Genomic DNA, 22,736 nt, shown 5'->3' with positions numbered 1-22,736 from the left:
CTTAGCAAACTATGTTAAAAGAGCATTGAAAAGTTGCCACTATCTCACAGAAACCTTTGACAAGTATTCTGGCTAGGTATAGTATTGCTTCTATAGCATATATTTTTCTGCAGCATTTAGGTGGACAAGGGATATTTGCTAACAAGATAGGAACTTTATATTTAAAAGCAAAACAGCTCTTGAAATCATAAGCCCCTGCGTGTGACATCACAGCTGGTTGCCATGGAAATTATTGTGCTGTGACAAACAGAGGATTATGATTTCACGAGGAGAATAAATAGCAAGAGCGGATGATTGCTTAAGAAAATAAGATCCTGCATTCATATAAATGTCTTAATAGTAAAAAAGTAAGGGGAGGAAAGTAAATATCAGAAAACAATATATAATTAGAAACAATCTTCAAATTAAGTGTTTCTAAGAGAACCCTCTTTTAAAGCCCAGCAGCTTTTTAAGAGGCAGATTTTTGTATTCTTTGTCATCAGCACTTAACAAGAGGCAATAGAACCTACCCCTGTAATTTAAATCCACATACAAAATTGCTGGATATAGACCAGAAGCACAGTCTAGTGGTTACGGCACAGTCAGCAGTAACTACATTTCACTGCAAAGGTGTTGGTCTTCTGTGGACCTTATACCCGCTGATATTTACATGCTAGACTCTGCAGCATTTTGAGATCAAATTTATTTACACTTGTAAAACTGTCTGCGGTCATTAACTGGAGAATCAGAAATAGAAAGTCTTAAATGGGTGGGAAGGATGGTCAGGGAAGTGTTAAGCCTTATCCAGAAATGCATTGCTGGGTGTGAAGTTAAGGAAAGCTTCAACTTAAAAAGCCTAATTTCATGGACACGTTCCATGCACAAACTTCTCAGAGATACGCCCCTCTGAGCACTTAAGTCCAGTGTTTTTTACATGAAAAAGACTCAAAATCCCTGCTCAGTGCCCACCTAAGGGTATAAGCACCTACAGTCAAAGCCAGCATGGGTTGATGAAGGGAAAGTCATGCCTTACAAACTTAATATCTGTTTATGTATAGACTGGGGGACAAAAGGCCGGAGTGCAGCCCTGTAGAAAGGGATCTGGCAGTTTTGGCTGATGGTAAGCTCAATACGAGGTCACCAATGCGCCCTGGTGGCCAAAAGGGCCAACCGTATAAAAATATTAGAATGTGTCCCAAGAAGGGCAAAAAAGATGGTGAAAAGACTACAGGGCATGACTGATGAGGAGTGGCTGAAGATACTCAGTTTGTTCAGCTTAGAGAAGAGGAGACCTCATTGCCATATAAAACTTCCTCATGATGGGGAGTGGAGAGGGAAGTGTTGATCTCTCTTGCAGGTGCCTGGTGATAGGATACGAGGGAATGGCTTAGAGCTTGTGTCCATGCCTGACATTTCCGACTGGCTAAGTGAGGTCGTTCTCCACCCTCAGCCTTCTGCTTTAGGCTAAGTCCTACTCTGCAAATGTCCTACTCTACAAACCAGCATCACTGCATACAAAAGCAACATGAAATCTTCAGTTTTACATTACCAATGGATATTGAATCATTACAACTCATGTTACAAAATTACCACACAGTTCAGACTGAGTGACCATGTGTATTCAAGAAAGGGGTAGCTGAAATGATGTTGCTCACACTGCAGGTGTTTCATCAGCAGAAATTTATGAGGGTCTTAAAACAGCCTGATTCCAGCTAGTTCCTCTTGAGCTCAAACCTTCCTGATGTTTATTATGTTTTCTATACTAAAGTTAAAGGATATTTACCATTAGTGGCTTTGCCCTAGGCAGGTGGATCTTCTCTGGACACAATGTCAGGTTAATGATATAATTTATTTTTTATCATGGATCACATCCATGTGTCTTTAGTTATGCAAGCAATCCCAACAACTTTAACTTAAATGAAATAATATGGGCAAGATTTGATCCTGCATTGATGTGTATGGAACAGATACAATTAAGTAATGAAAAAGTATGAGGAATGTTCAGCATCCTACTGTCATGACCACAGGGGGCAAAAATCTAATATGAAATAGGCTGATAATTGCAGTAGTTGTCAATCAACATCTCAAGCCCCTAGCATCAGTAGTAACTGCATTCACAGACTAGGATGAATAAGTAAGTGTGTGATCGCAAATATGCCCCCAAAACAAGCCAGTTTGAAAGCAAACAGATAGGACAGTGTTTGTGCCACTTTACACACTGCATTGTGTGTGCTTTTACCGATCCTGCCGTTCTTAAAGAACAACACAGTCCCCAAGGCTCAGTCCAGCATCATTCATTAGCACTCATTATTCAAAGAATTAAAACAAACAGAGAAAATAATCAGAAAAATGTAGGGCCTACATTTCTGAAAGTCAAGTAAAGTATTCGGACTCCTAACTTTGAGGAAATACCTGCTATTGAAAAGTCTTATAGCTATATATTATCTGACATCCTTCTAAGACATTACGTACTGGAAAACTGACTGGGCTGGCTGCATAAAATGCTATGGAACCAGTCTGTAAAATACGATTGATATAAATATCACTATATTATTTTTATCTTATATTTAATAATAAAACAATTATTCTAAATTAAATACTTTTACTTTTAAAATATTATGTCTAGCACTTTCACATTTGCAATATGTTCTTTCCAAATGTGAAAATACATTGCTTATTTCATCTTATGTGGTCTGAACTGCTCATCCATACTCTTGATTGTTTTCTGTAGTATGTGGAGATGTATCACCATGGATAATAACCAGCTATTCTTTGCAAAGGGATATTGTTGACAGAATTACCTGTATTAACATTATACTTGGGAGAGGTCTGGTGGTAAAAATAGCAGTAAAACTGAGAAAGCTTCAAAGACATAGATGAGGTTAAATATTTGCACCTTCAAGGATCAGACCTTACATGCCGCTAATGCCACAAACATGCTGACACTTATCTATCATCTCCCTGAAGTCTTCCAGTTAAGGCAAGCTCTGTCCCTTGCAAATCACAACTGGGCTTATGACTTCAGGGTCTTCCTACATATGATCTGCTGTTACTTCTGGCTACTAAAAGAGCCAGGCTAGCCACCTGATATCCCCCACTTTTCATGGCCATTCTGATTCCTGTAGACAACCTGATCCTTCCTCCTCCACTAACTTTCTGTAATTTCATCCCATGTCCTTTTGTCTGCATCTCCTGACATCACCATTCATTTTCTCAGTCAGTATGCCCTGTACTGTAACAGTCTGCAACACGCAAAATCACCTCTTCTTACTCATCTAATGAGAGAGAAGACCTGATACGGTATTGTATTATTCTGCTATACATAATTCATTCTTTCTTCCAGCAGAGCTTGTAGGTAAGGTACACAGTGTTGCCTGGCTGGCTGGTTAAGAGGACATTAAGAAAAATGTTTCCAAACTTTCAGAGTGTTTCAATTCTGAAATGAGCTAGTGCTTGGATAAATCACATGAGTAGAGTATTGATCTAGCTTGTACACTAAAGGTAGTTGGGGAAAAAGCAAGGAGATGTTAAATTTTGTGTCAATGATACATATACTTTTTCTAAAGTTCTGGAAAAGGTGAGAAGCAGACTTGTTGAATGTCTCTGAGTGAAAATAAGAGAGAAAAGAAAAGACCAGAGGTGATACAATGATATAGATCTACTGTATACCAGGTCATCGTAAGCAAGAAGGAGATGAGGCTTCTTCTTTTCACCAATTAAAAAAGTATTCAAGGGTTAGGACTGTACCTCTATATCTGCTAAAAAACAAGTTAAAAAGCAAGATGTGCACAGTGCTGGAAGTATTATTGTACGAAAATGCTGATTAAGCTATTCTGGACATATTCTGCTTCTTCTAATTCTAACAGGAAAGAACTTCTGAGGACAGAAATGTAATTAGGATGAAATAATCACAAAGGAATAGAGTTCATCATTCTAAAGAATACATGGCATGAGCATAACTGAATAAGAATAATGAATATCAGTACAACAAACTTCAATAAAGGAGGACAGATAAGGAAAGACATGGAGACTGAAGCATTTACTCGTTTTCCTGCTTCGCTTTTCAGCAAAAATCCCCACTCTGATCTGTGATCAGGAATGTAACAAAGTCAGGGAATAAGTGTTGACCAGAACAAAAAGGTAAAAATATTTAGATAATGTAGATGTTTTCAAGTTGCCTAAAGGAATTTGTGCCTGACTGCTTAAGGAGCTAGCCAAAACAATTTCTAGACACTGTACAGTATCTTGGAGAATGCTGGAGGAAGTATGAGCATCAAGAGCTCTGGAAAAGGACAAGCATATTACCTGCCTTTGAGATGAGCCAAAGGGAGGAGCTAACAAATGACAGACCTGTGAGTCCAATTTTTAGAATGGGAATGACGATACAACAAGTGATTAAACAGTCAATTTTATGAGCATCCAAAGGATGATAAAGTAATTATAAAAAAAAAAAAAAAAAAAGCCAAAGCAAATTTGCCAAGAATAAATTACATTAAACCAGACAAACTTCCTTTTTTGACAGGATAAATGGCTTACTTTTTATGGGGAAACATTAAGTAGGATACCCTTTGACTTCTGTAAAGTCTTTGACTTATTTTCTCAGAAGCAAATGAAAGTGAGCTAAAACCTGCTGAAAAGCTGCAGCTGAAAAGTATTGATCAAAGGTCTACCTGGAAAGAGATCTGAAGTAAGGTGTCTGTCTCAGGAGAACTGCAATTAACAGGCATCTGCAGAAAGGAGACCTCAGCTCCAGGAGCCCAGCAAAACAGCTGTGCCCTTTTAGCATGTACAATATAAAAATAAACATCCCGTGATAAAGCCTAAATTTCTTTGTCTCATCTGTGATCAGGGACAGGGATGGCAGAACATCAAGAAGAACCCCACAGTCACATTCCTCTAATCTAGGTTCTGGTGTATGCTTTGCAGTGAGCACAAACTGAAACTCCAGCTTATAACCCTCACAACTGCTTGATGAATACAAACAAACAACAACCTACCTCCCAGTTTGAATAGCTTAATGTGAGGCTGTTTTAGTGATACAATAGTCTGGATGCTGCCTTCTTTCACAACCAAGCTGAAGTCAGTGAGAATAACAAGAGCAGGGCAGAGCGCAATACCTGGTCCCGTAACTACAAGTTCCTGTGTGTGAATAACCTAGTCACCTAGCACCAAAAATAATGCCTTGCAGTCTGAGCACTACGGTTAGCTGCAGTGTGGACACAAAGACACCTCTGTCCCAGAAATGATGTATGGCCATGAGATGTACCCCGGACCACATGCCACATGCACCAAGAACGCTCTGTGATCACCTCTGCAGGCAGCTGTCATTGTCTAGCTTTCCAAAGCTGCCTGCAACAGATGGTAAAGTAATAACCCAAAATGGTGGCACACACAAAACTGAAACACAGAGGTGGAAAATGAAGAATGATTCTGGCAGGAAAGTGGGGGAATAACTATCAGGGAATAAGGTAATATTTACGTCTAGACCACACATTAACAGCAGTCGGGGAGTGAGTGTCATTGCTGTCTTAAACTTCACCTCTCTAGCTAAACAGTAATGAGCCCACTTCCATCTCCAACACCTAAAAAATCACTTGAGACTTTCCACAGAACGTCATTGTTCCAGAAAGGCACAATTATTTCTTTACTGTTGTCATTTAAGGGGAAAACCTTGCAGTTAAATTCATTCCTCAGTACAAGTTTCTCCATCTGATGTACATCTCCCTCTGCTTAGACTTGCAAGAAATGCTGGTATAGACTCATTATGAATGGAGGTTTTTATGGCTTCAGAATATCTTTTTTAAATACCACTGAATAGGTTTTCAACATGTGTCTCCAGGTGTCAGAACTGTGTTTACAGGCAGTCTCATGCTGCTAAAAGACTATTTCAGCCTGGAAAATCCCTGCAGGTACTAACGAGCTTTCTGCCTCCTTTTTAACCAGCAATAGGAATAAAAAAACTTCAGATGAATTTAGACTGGAGACCCCAGTTTAAAGGGATAGCAAATTCAGGAATGACCAGAGTCTACCATGCATTTCTGAGATCCTATCTCATTGTTTTTCTTGAAGGAATAATTTCAAGGTTTGACATAAACCAATCACATTATAATCCCAATGATTTGATGTTTGCCACTTTATTGGAACTGCTTTGTTGAAAACAGTAAGTAAGCTTTTTCCTTCATCTTCCTTCTGGCTGCAAGAGCTTGTTCTACTGACTCAGCGCAATTCTACCCAGTATTCGTTTTTCCGAACTCTCAGTGTCACCAGCTAGAAAAAACAGCTCAAACATTCATAGTTAAAGCTGCTGGCAAATGCCTTTTATCCCCTCCCCTCGCAGTAAAGCTGTATTGTTGATTTGTAAAGGTCTGCAACTGTAAGTTTTGCATGACTGTGCTGAGAAGAGCGATCCATCTCCCCTCAGATTCTGCGCTACGGCTCTCAAAGCCAGTTGCCCAAGCTAGTGTCCGAGATATCCAGCAAACAAAAAGAGGGTGCATGTGCTTGAAGACAAGAATGAGTTTGGTAAAGAAAAAGCTTCAGTTACAAGAGGCCTGGGGATCATTATAGGTATGAGGAGAAATCGTACTTCAAAACTATGAAAAGAAAATCAATATATAATGTGCCTGAAGTAACATGTAACAAAACCTTGAAAAAGATCTAAACAATCAGATCAGCCACAGTGGCCTCTATCAGCGGTTTTTGGCCCTTAATCAGACCTATTTCAGAAGCAATCCCTCCAGGATAGGTTCATCTATTGATCTCTAAGTGTGATTTTATTTCTCCTTTCAAATGGTCCAAATCATATCACTTCTATCCACTTTTGATGAATGACTGTCGACACGACTCTCCATAGAAAAAAGATGGTTGTAACTTACTAAAAGAGGGGAGATCAACAGGTGGCTTTGCTCTCAATGGGAAGATGGAGAATTTTCATTCTTGTATTTTTTTAAGCTAGATAAATTAAGCAAGAAAGGTGAGAGAAATGACTCCACCATGTCCATATGAGATACCCTGTGAGTCTTGAAGTAACATTTTCAGAACAGATTTCAATTATCTGGTTTTAGTTCAATTATGAGCCTGCAATCCAATTTTTCTGCATGGCACAGTGGCCATACAAAAACTACACCATGGCCACACTTGTGAATTTTGAGAAATTAGAAACAAGCAGTTCTTTTTTGAAAGGCATTGTTATAGATGGATATTGCAAGATCTGAATCAGCAAATTCATGCTCAGACAACTCCCACCCCCGCTGAAACCAAGGGGAAGCAGATCTGAAAAGGACTGGAATAGCAAGCTCTTAGAGCTTTTTTAATTGTGTTACTTCTAAGCAATATCTCTGTAAATAAACCAGTTTATTAAGTTTGCAGGTATGGGAGATGGTTTGAGATACACAACCTCCTGGATGTGTAATATAATGATGGAAGTCATTACAGTCCTGAAGCCAGCCCAATTTTATTTGTCCCAGCAGCTAGGCTCAAGGCCAGGTCTTGCACTAGAAAGCGCTTGACAACCTTTCTCCCACTGGCAGGTGGTATGCAGTGGCTGATCATTTTGAACTTTCCTGATTTCAGTATTTTCCTTCACCTCTCACCCTTTCCCAGTGAGCAATGATAATTTTAGATGCCTCTGTGTGACAGGGAATAAGCAGACATAGCAGGTTCTTTAAAAAAGTAAAACACAGGCATTCACAGTAGTTAAAACAAGATGTATAAAATCCAAATGTCAAGGAAAATTAATTCTTTTGTAGCTTGTCTCGGCAGAGGCAAACTTTATGCTGCTTTGCATCTTAAAACACAAAGTTTCCTTTAAAGTCTGCTGCATTTCCTCTAATGACGTAAAAAAAGCTCAGTGGACATTCTGGGACCTTTCTACTATGCCTGGGATGAGCTTAAACATATCCAGCTGCTCTTTATTAGTTTACTTCAGGGAATCTTTCACAGCTGGGTTAAACCAGATTTACATATGTTTGTCTGAATATGAATCATAGAATCATAGAATAGTTTGGGTTGGAAAGGAATTTTAAAGATCATCTACTTCCAACCCCCCTGCCATGGGCAGGGACACCTTCCACTAGACCAGATTGCTCAAAGCCCATCCAGCCTGGCCTTGAATATTTCCAGGGATGAGGCATCCACAACTTCTCTGGGCAACCTGTTCCAGTGCTTCACCACCCTCATACTGAAGAATTTCTTCCTTATATCTAATCTAAATCTACCCTCTTTCAGTTTAAAGCCATTAGCCCTTGTCCTATCACTGCATGCCCTTCTAGAATGTCCCTCTCCAGCTTTCTTATATGCCCCCTTTAAGTATTGAAAGGCTGCAATAAGGTATCCCCGCAGCCTTCTCTTCTCCAGGCTGAACAACCCCAACTCTCTCAGCCTGTCCGCACAGGAGAGGTGCTCCAGCCCTCGGATCATCTTCGTGGCCCTCCTCTGGACCTACTCCAACAAGTCCATGTCTTTCTTGTACTGAGGATCCCAGAGCTGGATGCAGTATGCTGGGTGGGGTCTCACCAGAGCAGAGTAGAGGGGCAGAATCACCTCCCTCGACCTGCTGGCCACCCTTCTTTTGATGCAGCCCAGGATACAGTTGGCCTTCTGGGCTGCGATTGCACATTGCCAGGTCATGTTGAGCTGCTCATCAACCAACACCCCCAAGTCCCTCTCCTCAGGGCTGCTCTCAATCCATTCTCTGCCCAGCATGGTTTCAGGGCTCCAGATAAGTTGTTGTAGCCTGCAAAGTGAATCTCTCATCTTCACAGTTCCTATTTCACTGCGTGGAGCTCCTCTGATGGCACAAAATAAATGCAGTATTTTTTTTTTCCCTGCTGTGGGCATTATGTATTCTGGGCAGCCCAGTGCCTTTCTGGAAGCAGTTTTTATGAACAGTGTCATGGAAAGAGAAGCTGTCACTGAGAAATTTTGTGGCTTTTCCTCTCCTTTTTTACAGCCTGTTTTGAACTATGGCCTTTCTGCACAACAGGGAAAAGTGAAGTTTGCTGAATGTCAACATAAGCAGCTCTGCTTAGCAGACTGAAGCTCAAACAGCCTTATGGAAGAACTGGGGTTAAATTTCAAACAGTGCATATGACCTAAAAGCAAAAATGGTTTCCTCATCAGCTCAGATCTTCTTTAAAGACACAAAAATGGCAATGCTAGTTTTGAGCTACTAATGTGACTGAACACACTATGCTGAACTAACAAAGGAGCCATCTATACATTTAAATAATAAGACTGTACCCTATATATCCTGTTCCATGAGGTGCCTGGAAATGATTATTAAACTGTTGAACAACTACGTGACCAAGCCAACAATGTTTGCTCATGCACACAGACTGTATTTCTTAGGGATAGTCCTTCTGCCCACAGCTGGGTTGCTGGTGCATGTTAGGAACATGGCTGGACCCTACATTAGGTTTGCTCTTACAAAGAGGGAGGATGAAACCCCTTCTGTCATTAAAACGCTGGCACTGTATATTTTGTGACAGAAAGCAAACACTGGGGACTAACTCTTCATTTCTCCTACATTCAGGAACACTGCAGGTATAGTCAAAAGACCTGGACTTATGAATTAAAACATGCCCTCAGTGATAAATAAAAGACAAGACTGCTTCTCCTAGAAATATTTGCAGGGCTTGTGCTGTAGGCAAAAAATAGCTTATACACGTCTGATGTTAGGTTTATCATTTCCCTCCGTATTGCTGTCCCATAGCCTCATCTGCCTTTGAATACATTAAGTGACTGAGGAATTGTGATGAGTTGGAAACACTGGCCATAACAGTCAGCAAGACTAATTTTACTGCTACTTCTTTTTCTGTATCTCACTACTCTTCCAATATAAATATCAGAAGCCTTCTTTCCTCTCAGTTACATTCAGTCAAATCTGCAGTATCTCCAGTAAAGCAAGCAGGGTTACTCCAGCCACATCCTGAGATAAAAGACAGCATTTCCCTGATGGATGTCTTGTCCTGGTGCTGCTATCATCTCTCTCTCACTTACTTCATTTTCTGTCTCCAGTGGTGGCTTCCTTCATGCATTTTTCTGTCTGTCAAATTTATAGTTCTCTGCATTTTTTGACCTTTTTTTTTCTTTTTTATCACCTCCCCACCTTGCAGGCACTGCATGTACATTTACACTTTGATGCCATAACTTCATTGATGTTTCCTGTCAGTGCATTTTGTAACGTGCTCAGTGATTACTCCGGCCAGTCTGCTTCCCTGGATGAGGTGAACCTGTAGCTTCATCTCAGACTACATACTTTAGCAAGCAGGTACCCAACCCAGCTCCAAGAAAGCTGCCCTGGGGCCAGCAGCAATCTAGCCACAGTAGTGTGTGCAAACCAGTGTCTTCTCTGACATACATTCAAAGCCCATCCAGACACCCTCTTCACTGTCCGGCAGCAGGCCAGGCAGACGTACCTGTATATTTGCTTTATCACACATCTCGCAAGCAGCAGTGTTTCTGCAATACAACAACTTCCCCAGCCTTCCACTCAGTTCTGGTACTGGATCAAATCTCTGTTTTCTGGATTTACTGTAGTGTTTGTTCAGCTTCTGCTCATGCTCTTTCTTTAAGCCAGTATTTTCCACTGCTGCAGGCAAACCAGGCAGCTTGCACAGCTAGTTAATCAACATGAAGGCAGGTGCTACAACAAGGAACATGACTGGCTTTTTTAATGTCTGTAGACTAGTACTCAAGATATGTTTACTGATCTACAGATATACAAATTTCTGTGTGAGAGGTTAAAGCCTCATTTTTTTCCTAGCATTGGGACCCTAACAAATTTTATCACCATCTCCTTTCTCTCAGTAATATATATTTACTCTCTTTCCTCCTTTCTAAACACAGTGTAGGTAGACCAAACCTTTCACAGAAGCACAGCTGATGTTATCAAGTTGTCTTGCAATGAGCAAGTAGAGGTAAACAGTATTGTCTTTCCAGGTCTTGATGCTGGGTATATGAGGTATCCACTGATTGATATTAGTAATTTAGTTCAGTGAGTGAGAACTGCACACTGAGATACACAAATCCCCCTGGGTATGGAAAATTAATTGGTCTTAGTGGATGAGTGCCTCAGGGCATTGCCTGTAGCTTCCTCACATTTAGACAAAAAGCATATAAAGTGCTGCAGAACTGTAAGACCTCTTTAAGACACTGAATAGAGACTAGTGTTTTGTAGAGATAAAGCCAAACGCTATCTGCAAAAAAAGAGCAGTGCTCTTTATGTTCTTTATTATGAGCCGTGATGGCCCAAACCCCTGGGCAGGCTCTGTGGTGAATGCAAGAGGTTCAGTGGGGAGAGCAGGCAGCAGAAGGGACAGAGGGCACTCCTGCTCTGTGCCCTCCTTTGAGAGCCTCTGATTAGGACTCATTCAGCAACGAATACACATGGAGAATTGTTGAACTGCTTGATGGGCGCTATTAGCTGGTGGCAGGAATTAAATCTGACCAGTGCTGACCACAGGCTTAAAGAAACTACCAACGGCCTTTTCTGCACCACATGACAAGACCACTTCTGCTAGCTTCTTTAAAAACAAGCGTTTTTACCCAGTGTTTACCCAGCATTACGGCTTCTGCCTCACTCACTCTGCTTGCTTCCAAACAGGAATTCAGTATAGTTTTCTGATTTAAAGAATAAGGAAACACCTGGAAAATATGTGCTTCTCAAGACTTCTGGAATTATTTTCATGAAGGCTTTGGTGTGCTTCTGTTTAGGAGGTGTTTCTGCGCACGCTTAAATTCCCTCTCTGTGCTGGTACTGTTTGTGTTTGGTAATTGTGGATCTTTCAGGCTCTCCAAAGAAAACCCCTCTGTTTCTTTCTACAAGAACATGATAGAGAATAACAGTAGCTTTGAAGGGCTTTAAAAATGTGCCTGCTTCTCCCCCTTTTTTTTTTAACAGCTGTTCTTTTATTTTCTATCACAATTGTGGGTAAGATGGGATGGAGCATGAACAAGATGGCATATTATTGACAGCATGCAGCTGGTGTTATTTTCCAATTAAAAAAATCCTTGTTGGGCATATGAAAGAACTGTCTAGTTTATGCCCAGTTGTGACAATGCTATCAAGCTGCACCTTCATCTGAGATTTTACTTCACAGAAGATAGCAATCTTTGGTTGTTGGTGGGAGAACTACAGTTTAATATCCAGGGCTAACCACTTTGCTAGATGTGGGAGGCTGGAACTGGTCTGGAGGCTATCCACTGGGACTCACTATTTCAGAGTATAACAGGTATTCTTCCCGGCCAACACAACACCGGTGATGAATGTGCTTTTAGCCATTTCCAAATGTTTGCTGTATTGTACAGCTGTGCCAGAAATGCCTCTTAATGCTTCCTGAGCAACTTCTCTATAAACTGCCCTAAGCTCTTCTAATGCCAATGGAGCTGTTAAAATCTACTTCAGCAGGCACTCTGACTTATTCTGATCTGCTGGGGCAGGGAGAGCTGTCAGACTATCAGCTGGTGGTTTAAGTGCTTATCAGTCACAGCACCAATGCTCAATATACACGGAGTTGTCTGTGTATTTAGTTGCCTAACTGTTGACAAGTCTCTTCTGGGTATGAGGGACTGAGATTTTTCAAAAACTTACAGCTTGGCCAATGAAGCTCTTTTTTCCCTCACGGGGATGTCAGGATGCACATTTTTTATATAATGGTAAATTTGCACTATCTGCTTCAAAACTTCTCAATAAAATGCCCTTAAGACTCTTTTTTGTAACATGAGAATAACAACATATTTTTCCCTATCCTCTCTCCCAGCTACTGGCACAGAAAATCTTAGAACACATGATTAAAATCTAGCAAAAGTCATAGCAATGGTAATCGGATACCAGAGACTATAGTGTCTCACTAAATGACTATTAAAGAGCTCGAAGTAACACCTGCCTAAACACCTGACTAAACTAAGGATATTCATAGAAACAACTATTTTCCAAAAATGATGACATTTGTTATCTGTATTTAATGTTCAATAAAATTAACATGGCAAAATCTAAGTTATGCCCTCTCCAGGTTTTTATTTTTTTAATTAACTGCATGCTGTTAATCAGTAAGCACCAGCCCATCCTGACATAAAGAATTAAACTCGCCTTTTTTACAGTCTTAAAGAAAACTAAGAAAAAAAGGAAGAGAGTCAGTCATAATCCTTCCTACATACTGAAAGGGATGTTGATACCATTCACTAAAAGGTTATCTATATGAGAAGAATGTAGGTGGTGTTTTGTACAGAGGGGTGTAATTAAACAGTTCACAGTCCACAGATCATATTAACAGTGCTCTGAACCAGGACTGTCAATGTTTAGGTGGTTGTAAAATTACTACAGGACATCTTACCTATTAATTAATACAATTATTGAAACTAGGCACATCCTATATGAGAAAAATGAATTATTCAAATATCTTTAACAGCTTATTGACATTTTAATTGTACACTGGCATTAACTTAACATCAAAAGGTGCTTTAAGTGTCTTTCAGTTACTAGATTTTCTGCTCTTAAATCCCATCAAATTTCTACGCAGTTTCAGAAATCTCTTATTTAAACAGCTAGGTCACTGTCCCAATTCAGCATCTTTGTATGGCACAACGTCTCCCTATACTCAATATAAACGCCACAAAAATGAAACTTGGTGTTACTTAACATCCTGTCCACCAATTATGGTTTGCTATTTCCAGATAGAGTAGTGGCCCTGTGGGGCCAGCATACCCTACAGCGAATTCCCAGCTCTTGATAAATATGTCAGTGCTACAAGGGTCAAACAAGAGCACGAGGCAATCTGTGTTCCTCCACCGAGCTGTCCTCACCGGGTGACTGTGGATGAATGCAGCTGGGGATCTAGTCCTTCACACAATAGCTCTAATGCCCTGAACCCTGAGCAGCTGCCTTGACAAATTAGACGTGGCCTCTTTTATTGAAAAAGCAGATCAAGGTCCTGGGGCAATGACAGTTTTACCCTGTTTTAGTAAGACAGGCTTCTACTGCTCATTGCAGCCTGGAAATGGATAGCCTGACTTTAAATCTATGCAGGCGGACAATTACAGGTCAAGGATACCTGCTGTTTCCTGCAGCCACATTTGACATTTGATGAGCTCTATTTTAAACTTCACCCTTCTTTTATTTGTAGGATCCAGCAATTTGGGGACATTTAGAAAGAAAAGCTCTGTTGATAGTTTTCATAACCAAGAGCTGCACGTCAACACAACTTCTTCTCCTACCAATGATGTCTTTTTTTTGGCTAGTAAATAGCAAATGTCTCTTGGTTCTAATCTTGCTACTCATGTTTCCACTTCTGCTAGTTAAATCTGAAATCCATTCTGTTAGCAAAACGTAGAAACATTTTGATTTCTGAAAATTTTAAGTTAGTGCCAGTACTGAAGTATAGGCATTTCTTTAGGTGTGGCACAGGCAGTTGGTGTGTCTTGGAATATACCCCCTCTATTATTTTGACTTCTTCATCCTTGCCTATCTTTTGCAGTGAAAACTGATCTCTCCTTACACTTTCAGAAGGTTACTATAGAAAATCTGTGACTAAATGAGCTGGGGCTTTTTATGTAAGGTTTGAAATGAAGATTTAGTCACAGATAGGACACACTAAATCACTCTCCTCTATTCTATTACAATCCCATTTTTTATTAAAATTGGCTTAAGGATGTGTCCCTGCCCAGGGACTTAGTTTCTGTCATCTTTTCTGCATGCCTTGTCTCCTCGCTGTCTCTTTGCTCTTATTCTCATAGAAACTTACAAAAACATAACGAAAACAAGTTTGAAAAAAGTCTGTTGTCAGAAACATCCTTCCAGCATTCTTCTTTCATCAATTATATACAATTTCCATTTTATTAATTGGCATCTAGTTTTCTACTGCTACTGTTTGAACTTGAGGATGCAATCTGAGATGATTAGCTGTCTCTAGCCCTGGAGCAGACAGTTCACACATGCAAGACAGAACAGCGGAAGGATCAGTGCCATTCCTTTGGACAAGTCTGGTATCTTCTCTTAATCCTGACTGCACAGCCCTCTGGTGCATGTCACAGGATACCAGAGACTCCAGTGTGGTAAGGATGTCAATCTTCTGGCATGTTTGCTAGTTATTAGCTTGGTCTGGTGACACAGGTATCTGGCCATTAAAAACCCTGCTGAGAAATTTGGTCCCATTTAACTGCTAACAATGGCTTTCTGGTATTTATCCGACACGGAGCTAAAATGGTGCTCCACAGCAGGTATGCCATGATTAGTGTCTGAGACATTCAGTTCCTGGACAAGTTACTCATTAGAGCCATTCTAGACAAATATAAGGTTATTTGTTTGTTTGTTTGTTTGTTTTTAAAAAACGGTTTTTCTAGTATTTCACCCAAGCAGCTAGTATATGTGACAAACGTAAATAAGCCCCCCCTCTAGAAACAGGGATGTTTACAGTAAGCTGATGCTAATTTACCTAAGAACATTTTAGAAAAAAAATCTATAGGGCTTTGTTTAGCATAGAGTCATCCAACCAACCTCTGTTTAAATCCTAATGGGAAAAGTAAGTAGGTTTTAATCTAGATGTGGATCTATAAAAGTTTAAATGGACTAAGTCCTGCGTCATCTTGTCTTGTGTAGGTGAAATCCCTTTGTGAAGCACTACAGCTCCAAGAAACCACACCTCTCACTTCAAATCTCAGCCAAATGCTACAGAATCATAGACAGAATCAGGGCAAATTCCCTACTCCCTTTCTCACAGCACTCTTTTACTAGGCTGCAGGCAAAAGGCTTAAAAGTATAGTAAGCAAAGGATCCGGCCGGATTCGATCTTCATTGTTTCCTCAGCACTCGAAACTGTTAGTGAACTGCAAAGTACTTGCAATCTGCTTTATGTTTCTGCGTACAATGGTTTGAGACATGGGAAAGAATAGCAATGTTTGTGAAGCTTCCTCCAGGCACACACGCTTTGAGTTTATCGCTCTTCCCAAGTCCCATCCAGGCAGAACTGACTATGGTGCAACTCCTTCTCCCATTAGCCTAACACTTTTTTTATGATCAGTCAGTTCCCTCTGACAGTGCCAGGACAATGATATGGATCAAATACAGAGTATTTGCTTCACCTTGAAAATCCAAGCCCTCCCCCTCAGACCTGCAAACACTGACTCAAAAGATAAGTTTTGACAAATTTTGTGCCATTTTAAATCCTCTTCTGAATTATTACAAAATGCCAGCAAGATAATAACAACTCCCTGCTTCCTCTGATAAAGCATGCTTTGAATCTTTTAGATCCTTGCACATATCAGCATATAACAACATTTTTGTGTAAAAACATACTCTGCAAATGTACTTCCTGGTGCAAAACTCAACCCTCCCATGATGAACACCAGTCACTTAATTTATGCAAAAAAGAGTCCGAAGCTTTGCTTTGCCACAGATTCTTTTTTCTCTCATTTCATATCTACTTGTAAAGTATCTTGTTAAATCAGCACTTTACATTCTTTATCATAACTGTACCTGAAGTTTCATACAATTCTGTCTCACTGCAGCAGAATCTGCCTGAACATTTGCAGACTCTCCGGAGACAAGCATTGTCAGCACTTGGCAAACCTTTCAAGTAGCGATAATCACAGTAAAATTTAGTAACACTGCCACTTGTGTACAATATGAAATACCTTCTGGAGTTAGGTTTTGAAATGAACAGCCCTTGGGCTCCCCAATAGCACAGCCCTCTCCAAATAGAGGAGTTAACTATTGCTAATGATGTCTAATTCTGGACCAGAAGAAGGGCTGCAATTATTAATAATAATAATAATAATTTAGATTCTACAATCTATACAATGATAGGTTCTACCAGATACTGTATCTACAGGAGCGTTCTTGAGATCCAAATACACCAGCAACTCTTAACTCTGTAAACTGCGTCCATCACATCCCGCTTCTAATCAGCTTTTTACCACTGTTACTTGGATATCGACAAAAGGCTTGTTAAGGAGAGGAGATACCACCTCATAATCTTCACTTAATGAGTGTTGAGACAAGTAAGAATACAAACATTAAGCCTGCTAACAGCAATGCTACACTTTTGTCATTCAGTGCCCAGCTCAGCCATGTCCACCTGACTGCTGTGGAGAAGAAGCTGTAGCAGAACCACAAAATCGTAAGCTGAATTTGTAACCAATTTATCAACACTGTGATTAAGAGTCAAGCTCCAGGCATTTAGGGAGCGCGTGAGAAAAATGAGCAGTTGGCTGCATTTGTGCTAATGAACCCAGGACTTGAAAAGCATGAGGCATTTCTGAAGGGAGGCAGGAAGGACAGGAGGCAGCAGAGAAGGGCAGCAGGGTAATGAGGGGCAAGGCCAGCTACTCCTGAAGAAAATAACTTTGTTTTCTTCACGTAGGCCTCTCTACAAGCAGTACGTGTCTACTCCCCCCTTCGTTAGTAGGACGACTGCAGAGAGACACAGGGCTACAGCACTACTGGGGTGTAGAGGGTAAAGCCTTGGAGCGCTCCGCAGGAGGAGCTTCACGACTGCGGAGGGAGGGAGACCAAGTACAATGGCAGCAGGGGGCAAGGTTAGACGGCGAGGTTAGGGAAACTGTGTCGACAAAGGTGAGAAACACACAATTAAATTAACGCTAAAACACAGCAAGAAAGGAAACAAAACGGAAACATACTATAGAACATGTTTTTTTTCTTTTTCTTTTTATCATTTTTTTTTCTGGGGAGGAGACGGAGGAGAAGAGGAAAGAGGGGTGCAGTTTGCCCAATCAGAGCTGATTTTTTTGTTGTTGTTCTGCAATAGGAAGGGCAGATTCCTTAATGGCCAAAATGAAAATGCCAGTGGGATGGCAACGCATAGTTCCCACTCTATGGGTTACACTACACATTTTCATCTTGGCAAGAAATGTGATGTAGCTCAGAAACAACAATCCCAGAGTATATTTAGCTACTAAAGCTGTGGCACACAAATGTCACATTCCCATGAGTCAACCCTTTTAAAGAACCCCCTCTTCACGCCCCCACAGATATTCCCCAAGATGCCTGCACTGAATTAAAAGTGAAGCATATGGATGGATGTGACATCACCAAAGCACCCGTGTTACAGAAAAGAAAGCAGCAAGTGGATTCTGTACAATTAGTACAATCAGTAAGAAGTCGTTTGTGAGCACAGGAAAAGAAAGAAAACACTGTCCAAAGGATTAGACACAACCAATGAAGAACACCACAAAGCACCTTGCAAAACAAAAGAAAATGTTAAAAAAAAAAAAGAATTTTTTTTCTCCGTGAATGTGTGAAAGTAAAAGAAATTACAGCAAAAGTGAAAACAAAATCTTGATAAAAGGATAGTAAGCGTAACATTTGCTGATTTAATTTTGTGTAAGAACTCTTTCCTTTGCCCTTTTAAAACAACAAATCAATAGTAATTTTGGAGCCAACCGGCTCTGACTGGGCAAGGCAAGGAGTAACAACACACAAGTAGATGGTAATGGTAAATAACCATGCGGTCACCTCTGCCGCCATTGTTTTGATTGTGTGTAGACTGCTTCCAGCTTTGTCAATATTCATAATTAGGCACCAAAGAATGCATGATATTTAAATGACCCTGTCAAGCGCTAATAAGGCTCTCTGGTAACCATCACTCCCTGGGGAGGGAACTATTGAATGTAAGCCACCTCATCAGTCAGTGAATTGAAGCGAAAATGATTAGAATCCAACAGCTACACATTTATTAATATTTTCACTGCATGCTCTTCTGGAAGCTGCTACTGGCATACAAGATGCTTTTAAGAGCTAGCTTTCCATCTATTAAGCATTGCTTTGCAAACGATTTGTGAAGTAGGGACCCACACATAACAAATAGTGCCATTAAAATGCATACACATCTCCGCGTTCCTCTGGGTATGTAAAGGGCTAGATCTTCCACTATCGGTGGTTTCTGACACCACTCCCCCGTCTGACGCCAGCAGAAGAGCTTGGTTCAAGGATCTCTTCCTTCCTTCCTTCCTTCCTTCCTTCCTTCCTCATCAAATCTGCTTAATGACATCCCCTCCTCTCAGGGTGGAGGAGAGAAAGATACCACTTACTTTCAGAAGAAGGAACACTGCATTTTCTAAGAAACGTCCTCTCACCTCAAGCATTTTGAATACTAGTTGTTACTAACAGACTGGACAGAAAAAAGCCTTATTTTTTGGCTATCAGCATTATCACTGATTTATTGCTGAGAGGAAAGAATAGTGCTAGGTAAATCACATGCCATCTTTACAAGAGCATGCTGGCTTATCTGACTTCCCTCCTCTACTTCCCTCCTCTACACCAGAAAGCACTTTTTCTGAATTGCCCTTCTACAGCTGAAGAGCAAGGGCTGAGGAATTTAAAAAATGAGGTCGATATCTCAAACTGAGCTTAAGGAAGAATTAGGAATCTGAGCTTTTGTCTTCAGCACCCTCAGTCCCTTGCACCCTAAGTTATGGTTTTGAGTTTAAGTATTGCAGCTGCCTGAAGTTCTTCCTCTGCTGAGGCTCAGCAGCCCACGGGTCTGCAGGGTGCAGAGGAGCTCTGTGCTTAACTCACATCAGGTTCTGATCAGGTTATAGAGATTCACTTTTTTGCTTTAGATTTGCAGTTATTCTCCCAGAATGTCTACAGGATCAAGCTCTGAAAAAAAATGTTCAAATAGGGGCCACTTCTAAAGCCCAGTTGAAGGAAGATGAGCAAATGGCAGCTTTTTTCTTTTTTTATAGGAAAAGCTCATTGCTGGGAGGTGGGAGACAAGTCTGCATCCTCTGCCTGAGGGAATTCAAATCTTCATATTCCATTTCCTGCCATCAAGCCTAAAAGCCAAGGCTACTAGATTAATGTTTGCCATGGCATCTCAGGAAATTTTACGGCATCGCCTGCCTAATTTGGCCGGCCTCCTCAGCTGGAAAAGCGCTTCAGGCTTCGTCTCTGCTGGGCCAGCCAGGTGATGCCCATTGCCTTCATGGCTAGGAAACATGAAGGCTCTTTGAGGTCAATCCTGGGGAGTTCAGTGAGAAATCCAGGATATCCCAGGACTGTGGGAGGCACCGCGTCTGGGGCTGTTGTGAACAACAGGCGCTAAGTTCACAGTCTGGGTTCAGACTGCCGCCAGCTGTTCGTGCAGCTCTGCTAAAGACTGTTCTGCAATGTTAACGTGCTCATTACCCCCTGCTGAAAGTCTCCACAGCCAATGCAGAGAATTCAAGATTCACTGGGTCAGACAGAGGGGGTGGAGTATGATTTAGTAACCTACTAGTTTGGGCAGCCAACGCAAAGCAGCAGGTCTGGCATGCCAGTAGCTTCTCCAGGAACAGCTGATGCTTTTGTCTAATGAGTTTTTCATGTAAAATGCATGAACAATAGAGACTGGAATCCACATTTCAATTAATATTTTAAGTGTTTTATATCAAGTATTCATAGCAGAAAGGACTGAAGCTCATGTGTGTTCTTGCCCCTGGTGAGTGCCCTAACCACTCAGAAAGTGAGTTTTGCTCATACCCATCCTCCTCCTGGCCCACTGAGTACTTAATTAGTCCATACAGAGCGAAACAACTTCAACAGAGAAGAGATTGAAAGAAGTGATCTAAGAACACCCTGGAGAAGAATAACAAGGACTCAGATCTCTCTAGGCAGTGGAGCTATTTGAATCTAAGTCCCCTATTTACAAAGGAACCATTTTAACCTCTTTGAGACAGATTAAAAGGAGCTGGGAAAATGACAGAGGGCCAAGATGGAATGAGGGGCCACCACCATCCTTACAGTGGAGAAAAGCTTCTCCTTCTTTAAGCACGTTCAAGTGGCAAATTTAGGTAATTCTCTGCCTAATTCTCTGTATGCATAGCAAAGGGGGACTGGAGGCCAAACGACGGGGCTGTCACTTGTATTAGTGTGCTTCAGCACAGGGCTGAATGCTGTGAAACGACACCTAAATCCTAACCTTTCGGTGCTTTAAAAATACAACCCAGAATCTCTCTCCACTAGCAGTCACCTCCGTATCTTTTAAAATACGCTAACGACCTCCTCAGCCCCCACTCTCAAAGGTATTTGATGCTCAGGTCTCACTGAAGACAGCAGGACTTAGGCCCAGTGGCTAGGACTAGTGTCAGTTTTACTTCAATGGTTAAACGAGAGCAGACCTCTGTCTGTTGTTGAGAGACAGAAATAACGTAAATTAGGTGAGATGTGCTGTGCTGCCCTGGGAATTCAGACAACAAGGCAATATACAAGCGCACCCTGAAGAACAATGAGAAGCCAGGGATCTTCCTCTGCCAGACACTGGGGGAGATCAAGTTTAAAGAGAGCTAAATCCCCACTGTTTCCCTCCTTCCCATACACATGCACAACACACATTGCAAAGGCATACACTTCTGTTTGTTTTGTGTGGTTTCCTCAGGCAGTGAATTATCTAGGACTGAGTCTGAGATTGGCTGTTTAGTTTCAGGCTTTACGATAAGCTTTTAATTATAGCACAGGAGTTTTATTACATGTTACTCCGAGCCAGCTGGAAGCAGTTACACTTTAGTCCTCCCCCCCCCCACTCCTCACCACAGGATGTCATTTCCAAGGCCTTACCCTTCTTGTCTTGATGATTATGGGATGAAACTGCCACATATGGATCTGTATTTTCAGATGAACCAAGCGGATCCTTCCAATCCAGCATGCGTCCCCTACCATCATAACCCTGTCGAGCGCGAGAGTCGGAAGTGGTGGTGCTTGGGACTAGGGAACTGGAGTGTCCTGTTTACATTATAAATACAGGTAGGGAAGACAAGTCTCATTAGTCACTTACCACGCTACCTCACCACGCTCAGGAATGCACGCACTGCTTTTCTTCTGTGATGGGAGAACGTCTTGTCTTAGGTTGAGCAATGTTTCAAAAGTCCTTCAACGCATCGCCCCAAGGAAAGAGGGGGTCTGAACCTTCCAGATCAGTCAGGTGGAGGGCGTTAAGAGGTGCGCACACGCTTCGGGCTGCCGCTGAGCTCGCAGTTGCGTGCTTTTGCTCAACAGAGTTAAATGCGTGTGGAAGAGGGTGACCACACTTCATCCGAGTCAAGGACCCTTTGGCTGGATTCAGTACACGTGCCTGACTGACACTGAAGTATCAGCCCATGCCGACTGGTACTGGCTTAGTTAAAAAGCATTTTTAAAAACAATTTGAAATGGAACAACTTCTAATATGGCCGAAACTGAAGGGGAATGCCAGTAGAGCTACAAAATGGTGATGACAGTGGGTTTCTGCCCCGTGCCCGCGGGGGAATGAAGGACTGCCCAGCACCAGTGTGCTCGCACTGCGGCATCGCCCTCTGGATGGGAAACATGCAGGGCCCATCAACCGCTCGCAGCCACTTGCACCCTCGCCATCGGTCCTGTCTGAGCTGACGGTCCAAAATGGCTCTGAGATACGCACGAAATCGAGCATCATTTCTGCCCAGAGTGACAGTGAAGACAACCCCTTACTACATGGATCTGCCTCAGAACCCATGACTCCAGCAGCTGCTGCCATAGCCTCTTCTTAGGACAGAGGTCTCGCATGCCCTTTTCCACTACAACTACTCTAGACGTTACTGCTGTCCTGAACAAGGCTGACGAGCTCCTCACTGATCAAACACACCCCAACAAACAGCACATTCACAGGACATGCCCTGCTGGAAACACTGCACAATTTTAACAGTGGTGTGGCTGGGGCAGAGACGTGTTTGTAGATTCATACATCCTTTTCAGCTAGATCCTGAGAAGTACGTCAGCACCCAAAATGCTTGGAGTGCTTGGAGTCTCC

General features: G+C 41.6%; 1 protein-coding gene across 6 annotated transcripts in view; it reads right to left on the bottom strand.

Annotated features, from left to right (window-relative positions):
• The window catches only part of SEMA6A (semaphorin 6A), a 116,793-nt gene that overhangs the window by 5,435 nt on the left and 88,622 nt on the right, over nucleotides 1-22,736 (bottom strand). For 4 of the 6 annotated variants that reach the window (XM_072860455.1, XM_072860457.1, XM_072860458.1 and 1 more), the window contains one exon: nucleotides 21,530-21,694. The exons of the other annotated variants lie outside the window; for them this stretch is intronic. In XM_072860455.1, coding sequence (XP_072716556.1) covers nucleotides 21,530-21,694 — 165 coding nt within the window. The remainder of the gene's footprint in view (nucleotides 1-21,529; nucleotides 21,695-22,736) is intronic. 6 annotated transcript variants of the gene reach the window in all.

This window comes from Ciconia boyciana, chromosome 4 (genome assembly GCF_034638445.1).
Source record: "Ciconia boyciana chromosome 4, ASM3463844v1, whole genome shotgun sequence".
NCBI classification, from domain to species: Eukaryota; Metazoa; Chordata; class Aves; order Ciconiiformes; family Ciconiidae; genus Ciconia; species Ciconia boyciana.
This window is presented reverse-complemented; position numbering and strand designations above follow the sequence as displayed.